Genomic DNA, 12,484 nt, shown 5'->3' with positions numbered 1-12,484 from the left:
TTAAAGTGAAGTGTGACTGCCATTTGCAGGACAGCATATTGCAGCAAAGAGTCCATGAATGAAAGTTATTATGGGACACTGTCATGCCTGAATGCTACTCTGGGGATAGGTTTGACTGTAATGATGCTTTGTCATTCTAGCTGAGAAGAGTATCCCCAGGAGACCTACTCGATTTTCTTGTATCCTTCCAAGTCCTCAGGAACTTATGCAGATTAAGAACAAAAAGAAGGTATGGTTTGAAATATACTACAGGTGGATCTTTGAGTGTTCTCCTCATTTCCCATCCCATATGGGCTTTGCATGACTGATCATATCTCAGAAATGCTGAGTTCTGGTCTCTGCTGTCTCTGGAGGCATAGTGTTGCTAAAGGTACTCTATGCTAATGGCTTTGTATTTATCTACTATTCTGTGTCAAATATCTGGGACTGGCCTGCTCTTTCACCTCCAGAGACAGTGGATGAATATATCTTAAGTCCCCAGGGGTTACATGGGACTGTTTGGGTTGTTTTGTTGTGCATTTCTGAGAATTTGTCTATTCACATGTGTTCTTTGTACATATTTTTTTCTCTTTGCACAACATATGCATGAAATAGGCTCATTTCAGGTGTGAGAGATTACTAAATTTCAATATGAAAATGTTCTCAATGAAACACGAGTGGCTGTAGTAGTGGGGGTAAGGAGATGGTATAGTGGAAAAGAAATGAATGTCTTTGAAGGATTCACTGGTGGTAAAAGAGAAAGGAGTTTTTATTTGTATGTGACTAAAAGGCTTGTGGCTTCTCTCTCCAGCGTAGGGGGTTTCATTTTACATTTTTATAAGGGATTAATGGTCATATTTGTTTAAACTTACTTAATCAAAAATAGAAGAAAATACAGTACATTTCTGCTACCATACTAATCTATGCCTTGTGATCCACTCTGGCATTCCCTGGATCTGAGTTAATTCAAAGCATTGGCTTCTCTCTAGGAAGTTTACTGCAGTACTTGGAAACTTTCTTCTTTACCTGCAACACAGTGCTGCACTGGGGTAATGGTAACTGGCTTCCCCAGCCACAAGACAGTGGGGGGAAGTGATCATCAGCACATCTTCAAAGGAACCACCAAGTTTTGGCCTTAAATCTTGCTTTCATAGCAACTTTGCTTGATGGACTCTGTAAGTCCATTGTTGAGAAGGGCGCTTGTATAGTGCTTACTCTATTCTAACTGAAAATCTTTGGTAATACTCTGGCTTTGCTTTGCTGGAAAACAAGTTTAGAAGAAATCAAGAGTAGAGAGCAGCAAGATGTTCATAAATCTCTGAGTCTGCCCAGGGAAAATTGTTTTCTGACTCTAAATCTCCTAGTGGTTTCATCCTAAGCACATAAACAGGGCACACCAAACACTCAGCTTTAGTTATGTTGATGCTGACCTGGCACCAGCATGTTCTACTTCCTTTAACCTCTGAAGTACTAAATAACCACAGTTGGAAGGAACAAAAAAGCCAAATAAAAGCAGAAAACAAATTGTGCATCAAACAGAAAGTTTTCTTTGATCTTTCCAAAGGCGGTGACCAGAATCTCAGAAGCACAAGACTGACATGATTGTAAATGCAGTGCAAACTGCCAGCAGTCCAGTCTCTGATCAAGTGGTTTTAAGAAGTCTGTGGACGTAATAAGTCCATAGAATATCTTTGGTTTCAGGATTTACAGCTAAATCGAAATGCTGCTATAGTGTTATACAGTCCCTTCAGGCCTGTTTGACCAGGGCAGTGCATGGTTATTCTTTTGTTATGGCCTCACTGGGTCTTGGTGTAGTCCATGCTATTTCAGAGTCTGTTTCATTGCAGTTTTGAGGATGCTCACACAGGCAGGGGAAGCAGAGACCAGAGGGCTGGAGGCTTCTGAGGTACTGAGAAACCCAGGGGGCTAGTAATCATGATGGTCACGAATTTAGTTCACTAGGTCATTGCTAGCAGTCTGATCGTGATAGGAGCTAACAGGGAACTGACATTTATTCTGGTTCCTTAGTAAAGTTCATACCATTGTTTGTGCTTTTGGTTTTTCTGAACACCACCAAGAGCATTCAGTTAACCCTTTCATAGTTGTTTTATTACACTGTGACTATGGTACAGTCTAGTTTCCTAGGAGGGCAGATTAGGTGACTTCCTTTCAGAACCAAATATGTAGCTGCTCTTCCCAGCCTACAGATAATCTTGTCAGGCTGGAATACCAAATGTTCCTGGGACCATCTCTCACTAGGAGAATGTTTGCTAGTTCTTAGTTTTAGCTTTTGCAGCATTGCTTCCTTACACCTGCTGAATAAGTGCTGAGGATTCTTGCTGCCTGTCTCTTGATGGTGAGGTAGTTATGAGAACCTGGAAGAGGACAATAGAGCAGTTGTAACTGGGTAGGGCTGATCTTGCCACATGACTGAGGTTTATTTGCTCTGTTTACAAATGAAAGCAGGTGAGGCATTTGAAGTAGCAGAGCTTATTGCTTGATTAGACATTAAAACTTTTCAGAGATGGCAGCTCATGCTTACTCTGTCCAGTATTATTTGATGGTGAAACCTCGTGATGAATGCAGATTTTCTGTCCTTCATTAGCCTTTTTCTGGATTACACAGTACAGTAAACTTGATCATGCTGAGGTTGATCTTTCTTCTGTTTTGTTTTTGGTTCAAATGCTAAGAACAGTCTAAAGTAAATACACTTCAAGCTTTAATTATCAGAATGTCTCTTGCAGCTCCTGATAACTGGCACAGAGCAGTTCAACCAAAAGCCAAAGAAGGGGATACAGTTTCTGCAGGAGAAAAACCTTCTTGCCACTCCCATTGACAACAATGAAGTGGCCAGGTGGTTACGGGAAAATCCCCGTCTGGACAAAAAGATGATTGGGGAATTTGTGAGTGACCGTAAGAACATAGACTTGCTGGAAAGCTTTGTTGGGTAAGTATGTTTCTGTATCTCGTTAGTCAGGAAACAGTGAAAGTTAAGAGTTTAGTAATAAAAAATGCGGTAGAATGGTAGTTCCTGGAGGCATTGGATTTCTATTATTTGGTTCTCTCTGTAGTGCCATGTCTTAATGGTGTGCATCTCTTGCATGTGGTAACACCTTAGATATATTAGAGTATGATATTTGAGCACCTTTCAGCAGGGCCCGTCTCCATGAAGACTGGAGAGATAATTACATACATAATCACTTCTAGGGTTATTGACTCTCTTTTCTTGTTTCTTGGCTGTTCATGGTATATTTCTTTTCTTCTCACCCTCCTCTCTACTGTCTAAGCAAACAAGATTGTAGTTATTAAGTTTATCCTACCTTTCCCATTCTGTTTCAGCTTCTCTTTGCATTTCATTGTTTTTGCAGGACTTTCAGCTTCCAAGGTTTAAGGCTGGATGAAGCCTTACGACTTTATCTAGAGGCCTTCAGATTACCAGGAGAGGCACCTGTAATTCAGAGATTGCTAGAAGCCTTCACAGAACATTGGAGGGTGTGTACTTGGTGGCAGAAAGCTCAAAACTGCATTGTTTCTTGTCATCTGCTTGCCATGATAGACATGTCAGATCAAATGGCCTATATAACTGTGCTCTACAAGCAGCAGCTGTTGTTTTGTAGGATCTGGCAGTGGTAAATATATTCCTGGGCTGCTTTTTAGAAGCTGGACCCAAAACCTGGGATTTTTGTTTGTCCCAGAGATGATTCAGTACTGTGGTTAGGAAAATGGCTGTTTTGCTCACTGGTATCGCTGTTCCTGTAGGACTAATTTGTGCATGTATTTGCCTTTCAGAAATCAAATGGGTCTCCGTTTGCTAATAGTGATGCCTGCTTTGCCCTGGCCTATGCAGTTATCATGCTGAACACTGACCAGCACAACCACAATGTCCGCAAGCAGAATGTCCCAATGACTCTGGAGGTGGGTGTTTCCAGTGCAGGCGTCTGTCTTCTGTGGTTTTGAAAACAGTGTAGTACCTCCTTTTATCTCAGTGGCATTGTCTCTTTTCTTTGGCTTTCTTCACTCGTGTTACACAGTAAGCTGGAGAGCAGCACCAAAGCTGGGTACAATTTTGAGAGAGTAGCTGTAGGCAAGAGACAGCCTGAAGAAACAGGAGCTTGCCAGAAAACTTAGCAAATTCTTCAAGAGGCTTGTGTGTGTGTGAGCAATCTGTATTCTCAGGCATAGTAACATGAAGATTGTTGTACTGCTGTGGGCTTCTAGAGGGTTCAAGTCATGTGAGTGCCAGTGCAGTGGTACAGGCTGCTGTTCTGATGCCCAGCCTCAGCTAAGCACGTGTTGTGTCTCTGCTCTTTCCTTGTGAGAATAGACAGGAGACAGTGCACACTGCTCCCACTAGGAATAACAGTTACCTTTGAATTTTGAGTCTGCATGTTGAAGAATGCAGGAACATTTCCTTCTGGCCCCATGAAAAACAAGTGGAGTACTGATCTTAGCCAAACAGTTGAAGTTGGAGATACTAGGAATTAATGTTGGTGTAACTTCTTTCAGGAGTTTCGGAAGAACCTGAAAGGTGTGAATGGAGGCAAAGACTTTGAACAGGACATCCTGGAGGACATGTATCATGCCATCAAGTAAGACTTAACTTGCCATCTCCATGTATTCAGAGAGCAAAGTAGAGTTGTTGGGTCAGTGAGATATCTGGAGAATATGGAGAGAGACTCACCAGTCATGTGCCTGTTTGCCGTAGACCAAATTCCAGCTCCATGTGAGGCTGTAGTAAACAAGCCTGTCACAGCAATTACATTTGGATTTGTATCTTGGATTTTTGCCATGGTAGTTTAATTCAGTTCTTAAAATAGATTTTAAAAAATATGTTACTTCTATGAATATGGAACATAATGGCTGAGCAAGACCAGCACATGAGAAATGCTGTATCTAAGAAGGCTCTGTTCTCCAGACTATCTAAGAAGGCTCTGTTCTCCAGACCAGGCCTTTGGACTTTTTATGTGGTTCAAGAGACAATCTCATCCCCACTGCAGCACTTGTGCCCTGACACAATATGTCCAGGTCTCTGTTTAATATATTTTGCTTTTGAGCTCCTCAGATGCTGCTGTCTACACCAGCCTCTTCTGCTGCTCCTGAAGCTCTTGGCACACAGAGCAGTACTTGAGGAGAGTTCTTGGTGGCTGAGGTCCTTTAGTGCACAAGCTAGCTTTGGCTGGGAAGCTTTAATAATAGCTCAAAAATCAGTAAATCAGTAAATCCAGGCCCAGGCAATTTGGAGCTGAGAGGATTACATCTCTGAGCAGACAGGATGTCACTGAGTCTCAGCTGATTTCCATCTGCACTGGCAGGCAGTAGCTGGTGCTGGAAGCAGGTGTCATTAGGCTGACCCTCCCTTTTGAGCCTTCTCCAGGAAGGTGGGATGATGCCTGTACTGCATATCTGGAAGTTCAAGACATAGCTCTACTTTTCAAACTTTTGATTGGCCTCTCTCCCCTGAGGATATTCTTAATGTTTTGAACAGCACACTGAGCATATACACATATCTTTGTCACCCAGTGCCTCTATCCCAGTCTATTTCCCTTTATCCGCCCTTCACCAGATATTTTGGCTTTTCCGGTATGTTCTATGGTTAGAATAATTGATGTATCATTTCAGCATTGTTCCATCTCAGATAAATTGCCCCAGAGTCATAGTTGAGATTGAGGAACTATTTGTTTATTTGTATTATTAGGGGAAAAAATAAGACTGCAATCTGTATGAAGTAGTGTGTGATCTCTTTAGGGTCTTAGCATTTCACTTTTGACCACATTTTCATTTCCTGAAACCTTCCAAGTAAACCCATTCACTTGCTCCTGTTAATTTCAATCATATATTAAATTTTAGAAATAATGCACCGTTTACAGTAAACTTACTTTCTATATTATCCCAGTAATAACAGCTCTTGTCAAAATATGCCAGCACCTGAAACTGAGAAGAGCTCATTTCTTATGCATAAATCAAGAGCAGTTTTTGCAGTTGTTGTTAGCACATGAAAATTGCCTCTTTGGCAATTGAACTATTTTTTGATTGTTGCAGAAAGAACTCTTCAGATTGGCTGTAATCTGCTATTCTTAGTGGCTTTGAGGCTCTCATTCACTTAGTTGGTCATTTGCAGAGGATTTTCTCTTATGCATTGATACTCAAGTCTAGAAGAGTATGTATTGAGGCTTTATATGTTTTAGTCTAGGATTGCAAGCAGTACTTGGGGATTAATCATAATTGTTTTATTACTGTATAGCTTCATCCAAGTTAGAGTAAGGAGCTGTGGTACCCTGGTTATAAATCATCCATCATACTTTTGTTTTCTTGTTTTAATTTTATACTACTTTACTTTCTAATATTTGATTTTGGCATAGCATGAATATTTCCATTATTCTTATGCAAATATACTCTTGCCTACTGGTGACTGCAGCAATGTAACAATTTAATTTTAACTGGGATTAATGATACAAAGAGAGCATTCTTAACAGGTTGAGAGCTGAATGGAGGCTGAAGCTTTGCCAGTGTGCTGTCCAGAATTTCCCATCATTTAATGGCAGTATGTGTTGTGTTTTGCACTTGTAGCAGTAGGTACCTGCTTCTTCAGTACTGACCTTACACAGCTGCTGCTGTGTGGTTCTGAGAACCACCAGACTTTATATTCAGGATATCTAAGAAGGGCAAGCGAAGCAGGGAGGCCTAGGAAAACAGAATGTTTCAGGAGCTGGCAAAATCATTCCAGAACAGGTATTGCTTAGCTCTGGGACTACGTAATGAAAGGCACTGTGTAAATGTTAGGTTTGGCTCAGAATGAAAAATTCAATCTTTCTGCTTTCCTCCCTTGTAGAAATGATGAGATAGTGATGCCAGAAGAACAGACAGGTCTGGTGAAGGAAAACTATATCTGGAATGTCCTGCTGCATCGTGGTGCCACTGACGAGGGAATATTTCTCCACGTCCCTCCTGGAAGCTATGACCATGACCTCTTCACCATGACATGGGGGCCCACCATTGCAGCACTTTCTTATGTTTTTGACAAGAGCTTAGAGGAAACAATAATCCAGAAGGCTATCTCTGGTTTCAGGTAACTCTTACCTTGATAAAGACCCAGAAGAGTAAAAGTGGGACCATTGGATCCTGTTTATCTGCTAGAGAGACATCAGAGTGAACATCAAATGTTGCTTTTCCTAGCAATTGGAAAGCACTTTTTTTATGATCTACAATCCTCTAGTGTTCTGTTATTTATATCATTTCATCCCATCTTGGTCTCTCTGGCTTGTCAGTCACTGTTTAGCTTGACTGCTGTTGTAATAAATCAAAGCACCCGGGGTACATATTTTTAAACTCCAATCTGGTTACATTTAAAGGACCTGCTGGCACAGCTAGGCTGTTTAGAAGTGAGGAGGGAAGCCACTCAACTGGTACAGTGATGCTGACAAAATCTTGATGTAGGGACAAAACTTTTCATGTGCATGAGTCCATAGCTGTGGCTGAATGCAGTGGGGGATTTTCTTTTCCTTCCCAGATGACCAGGAGGCAAAAAACTTGCCATCTGTGAGCAACTCAATTGGATTGATCTTTGGTCATGCTTAGATCAGACCAAATGATGCTTTAAGCATAGTTTTAAAGCTTTGTCAATACACTGCACTAGCCATAATATCTTGGAAACTGGACTTCAACACTACCACCAATCTCAGCAACCTCTTATATCAGGACAGGAAGTTGGATATAATGCTCAAGTGCAAGGGTCTGTCTGTTTGGACTCACTCCTTTAAAGTGATCCTTGCATGAGCATAGACAAATATCAGTATCTATGGATAAGGATTGAGCTTATTTAAGCAATAATAGTAGACTTCTATACATAAGCATTCATTATGAATGCATGGAGAGGAAGGTCTAAAATGGAACAGAGAGGGTCTTAGATTTGCAGTCCTATAGACAGACTTGTCTGTGTGTGATTAGGCTGACCCTCCTGATTGTCTGTGCTGACTTAGTACATTATTTTCTATTTTCTTCTTCTCCCAGGAAATGTGCAATGATTTCTGCTCACTATGGCCTTAGTGATGTGTTTGACAATCTCATAATTTCTCTCTGCAAGTTTACAGCTCTCAGCAGTGAGGTAAGTTTGCAAAGAGGGGAAAGAAGCATGACTTTTACTACACTGGAGTTCTCTTCCTCAGTTAAGCAGCAATATTTGCGTATTTTAGTTATCATTGTATCTGTAGGTCTCTATGAGCCCCTGCCCAGAGTTTTCTGGAGGAGGTAATGGGAAATGTGTAGTGAAGTGGGACTTCCATAGGACAGATCCAAATATGCAGATTTTCTTTTACTCACAAGTGTCAGTTTGTGCAGAGCAGAATGCCTTGATGTAGAATTGTTAATTCACCTATTTGATCTGAAGAGACTTAGCTCTCTTTGTGATCCCTAGCAAGTTCATACATTTCAGATACTGTCTATTCTGTTACAGGGTTTATGCAATGCCAAGGGGGACTGCTTTGTGAGATGTACTTCCAAAATAACTATGTTAAGTTAATAAGGGTTAAGTAAGGATTTTGTCCACATAAACAAGAGAACGTCAAAGCCTGTCTCTTGTCAAAAGGAAGATTGCAATGACCTTAAGTTACTGCAGAATCATGGAACATGTTACACTGTTTGAAATTAGCTCACATGGTTGCTGTTTTTTTTCTTGTTTTGGCAGTGTATGCTTGGTTGGTTTCAATGACTTCGTACACTTTTTGTATTTTGAAAAGCTGTGAGTGTGTTGAACAGATTATGAGGATCTGAGATCCAGCAATCTTTGGCAGAGACTTCATGTTAGGATTGAATTACTTTGAACCTTGCTGTTAGGTAGTGGTAGGAGCAATTTTACAAGTCAGTAATGGTTTTGGCCATAGTTTCCTTCTCTAACAACATGGCAGAGTAACTGCTGCTTCCAGAGGAGATGTGGTACTTTTTGTACCACATCTTTGTACTTTTTGTACCAGGCTTTGATCCTGAGCTGAGTTCCTGTAGCAGGATAAATCAGTGGGTTTTCAGCATGCACTTTCAAAATGTTCCGAGTTGTCATTCTTGGAGGGGTTATATCTAGGTAGTTCAATGATCCAGCTTGTATCAGGTGAGCTACCTTTTCCTTGTTTTGGGCTAAGTGAATGTGAGCTGAGGAGTTATCCAAGTACAGAGAATTGTTATCTTCCCAGAACCAGTTCTGAAGCATCTGCCCTAATTTCTGTTGAAAACATCTCTTTCTGACTGATTGCCACCGCCTCTTCTTTCCTGCAGTCTATTGAGAACCTGCCCACTGTTTTTGGAAGTAATCCCAAGGCCCATATTGCAGCAAAGACAGTGTTTCACTTGGCCCATCGCCATGGTGACATCCTGCGAGAGGGCTGGAAAAACATCATGGAGGCCATGCTGCAGCTTTTCCGAGCAGAGCTGCTGCCCAAGGCCATGGTGGAGGTAATAATTAGCTGGCTGGTGGATAAACTGATGAGTTAGGGGAGTGGGAAGCTGGCTTTTCAGATCCAGCTCCAAAAGCAGGAGCTCTCTTTCAAAGGCCTGGCTTTGGTTAAGTGTGTACAGAACTTAGAAGCCTCTGAAGGGTATAGTGTTCAAGTTATGTGCAGCTTCTTTTGTAGCTTGTTTAATTTTTTCTCATTTTATTTCTTGTTAGATTTGAGGAATTGCAGCATTTATTTTACTTGAACAGATTTTGAATGTTGTGCAGAAGAGGGACACGCTTGTAGGCATGAAGTACTAGACAACTGCACTGGTGTTAGATGAGAATGGCACTTTACTGGTAGGATAGAGGAGTGAAGAGCTGGGTTTGACTGCACAGACAATATAATGGGATTGGGGAGGAAGGCTATGAAGAAGTGGACAATTGGTCAGATACATGTCCTGGTCTGTGTTCCAGGTTGAAGACTTTGTGGATCCTAATGGCAAAATTTATCTGCAGCGTGAGGAGACACCATCTAACCGGTGAGTGGCGTGGATGTCCCAGGCAGTCTTTTCTGTATCAAGGTTGGAAAATAACATGATTTCTTGTTTTTTTACTGATGCTGGTGTCTTCTGATTTGCAGTGGTGAATCAACAGTACTGAGTTTTGTTAGCTGGCTCACGCTCAGTGGGACAGAGCAATCTGGTATGAGAGGGCCATCTACGGAAACACAGGAGGCAAAGCGAGCAGCTTTGGAATGCATAAAGGTAACCTATAGGCTGTAGAAGAACCTGTTTTTTTCTTGATGACAATACTGTGTGGGTAACAGGCAACAGAAGCATAAATATGCATGCTGCTTTGGCAGGATTGCAGGTAACAGGAGACTTGAGAACTGAAAGAAACTACAGAGGATCATATCTGGATTGACAGCTAAACAGTCTTTTGTGCTGCTGTGCACAAAGGCACATCAAAACAGGAATGATTCCTCAGGCTGGGATCTGCCCTGGGTGTCACAGTCCTATATTTAAAGACAAATTAATGAATTCTCAAACAACTAATCTTTTCCAAGACAGTGTAAAGGTATATGGTGCCAGCAAATTCTGAACCTGGGGTTTGACCACTGTGTGGCCAGAGGAATTACCTGATAAAATCTGTCTAGCACAGATCAGGTTTATTAAAAGTAATTGATGTTAAAGAGCGAACTGGTTGGAAGGCATTTTCCTCCAGCTAATAACAACTATCTGTGTCTTTTCTGTGAACATGATGTGTTTCTGGAGGATCTGTTTGTATGCTTTCCACAGCCCCCAGATGCACAGTTGTCTTGTCTGTATTTTGCAGCAATGTGATCCTGAGAAGTTGATCACAGAAAGCAAATTTCTCCAACTTGAATCCCTCCAGGAGCTCATGAAGGTGAGAGAGATATTGGGCAAGGGACTGAACAGTAGTGGAACAAGTATGCTATGCATGATAGTGGATATGTGCTGTGTACTCACTTAACTCCTCTGTCCTCAGAGGAGGCTTTGGAACTGTTTGGGATATGGAACTAGTCTTCAGTTCACCTGTTAAAAGTAACTTCTGTGCTGGCAGACACAAATTGCTCTGGCAGTAGAAGAAAACATTAAATTGAGGAATGCATTCTAAAAGCCTTGAGAACTCTTGGCAAATGTTTGAAAGTATTTGTAGTTCTGTGTCAGAGCTTAAAGGTTTTCATCATTTCAGTTGTGCTGTGTACCTAACGAGAGCATTCTAAGAGGCTACTCTAGAGGCAAGAGCTGTACAGAAATATTTGACAATGTGTCCCTAAGTAGTATGGCTGCCGTGGGAGATATAATAAGGCTGGATTAATTAGCCTTTGGGCTAGAGAAGCTCATCTCCCTGGGGGAGTTTCATCTCAGTTCTGGGGGAACACTGTGCTCCTACTCCAGTTATGTCAGGAATTCTCCCTTCATGTAGAAGCTGATGGCTTGAGAAGAATACTCTAGTATTTGTAGTCATTCTTAGGTATGCCTGCTTTTTCTGTACTTCACATATTATTAGTAAGAAGCTGCTGGATATCAGAGTTCCTCTTCATCTGAGACACTTTGTCAGAGTTTAACATCTTTTAAGTTAATATTACATTTTGCATAATTAAAAAAATATTTTCCCATAGATTTGACCTTTCTATCAATGCCTCTGACTATGCATGACCTCACTAGGCAGTGGAGTACAGTTTTGGCCAGACTTGAAGCATTCTATTGGTTCCTCATTTTTGGGAGCTTGTGGTTCATGAAAATATCATGGTTCTTCCAGGCTCTAATCTCTGTGACTCCTGATGAGGAGACGTATGATGAAGAAGATGCAGCCTTCTGCTTGGAGATGCTCCTACGGATTGTTCTAGAGAATAGGTATGACTTTGAAATATATGCACATCCACTGTAATGTCCCTGCTTTACTGCAGCTGCTGCCTGGTCCAGGGAATGAGTTCCTTATGTCCATGATTTGCCAGCTGAAGCAGCATGTGGCTGTAATTTCAGGGCTTAACAATTCCAATCTAGCATGTGCAAACAGAAAGGCTATTAGCTCATGAATTAGTACATGATATCCTGAAATCTGAAGAATATAAACTAAACTCCAGAGGGAGAGTTCTCACACCTGATTGCTTTGCAAGTAATGAGTAAGAAGTTTGATGGTTTTGTTGTTTCTATGTGTCTGTTCTTGTATATCCCAACTGGAATTTTTAATTGAAGTTAGGAAATAATGAATTGTCTATAGCTGTGGGAGAGGTTGCTGGATCCTGCTTGTCTCACATCCTTTCGTTCTATCCCTTCCCTCCTCCTTGTTGTGGCTAGGGACCGTGTGACCTGTGTCTGGCAAACTGTCCGAGACCACCTGTATCATCTCTGTGTCCATGCCATGGAGTTCTGCTTCTTGGTGGAGAGGGCAGTGGTGGGGCTGCTGAGACTGGCCATCCGACTGCTCCGTCGAGATGAGATCAGTGCACAGGTAAGGGGTTTTTGAAAGGCAGTTACTGGGATTTTGTGGCTATACAGTGACACAGGAAACCAGTTGCTGTAGAATGGACCCATATTTAATCTGTCTGTGCTGCAG

The 12,484-nt window shown here is 41.5% G+C and overlaps 1 protein-coding gene across 2 annotated transcripts in view; it reads left to right on the top strand.

The window, feature by feature from the left end:
• Positions 1–12,484, top strand: part of GBF1 (golgi brefeldin A resistant guanine nucleotide exchange factor 1) — a 101,173-nt gene that overhangs the window by 80,440 nt on the left and 8,249 nt on the right. For both annotated transcript variants that reach the window (XM_063405752.1, XM_063405753.1), the window contains exons 17-29: positions 141–229; positions 2,724–2,926; positions 3,348–3,471; positions 3,769–3,894; positions 4,486–4,568; positions 6,809–7,045; positions 7,987–8,080; positions 9,241–9,417; positions 9,875–9,939; positions 10,041–10,164; positions 10,736–10,807; positions 11,687–11,781; positions 12,226–12,379. In XM_063405752.1, coding sequence (XP_063261822.1) covers positions 141–229; positions 2,724–2,926; positions 3,348–3,471; positions 3,769–3,894; positions 4,486–4,568; positions 6,809–7,045; positions 7,987–8,080; positions 9,241–9,417; positions 9,875–9,939; positions 10,041–10,164; positions 10,736–10,807; positions 11,687–11,781; positions 12,226–12,379 — 1,643 coding nt within the window. The remainder of the gene's footprint in view (positions 1–140; positions 230–2,723; positions 2,927–3,347; positions 3,472–3,768; positions 3,895–4,485; positions 4,569–6,808; positions 7,046–7,986; positions 8,081–9,240; positions 9,418–9,874; positions 9,940–10,040; positions 10,165–10,735; positions 10,808–11,686; positions 11,782–12,225; positions 12,380–12,484) is intronic.

This window comes from Prinia subflava, chromosome 9 (assembly GCF_021018805.1).
Source record: "Prinia subflava isolate CZ2003 ecotype Zambia chromosome 9, Cam_Psub_1.2, whole genome shotgun sequence".
In the NCBI taxonomy this organism is placed as follows: Eukaryota; Metazoa; Chordata; class Aves; order Passeriformes; family Cisticolidae; genus Prinia; species Prinia subflava.
Note: the sequence above shows the minus strand (reverse complement) of the source record. Positions and strands in the feature narration are given on the sequence as shown.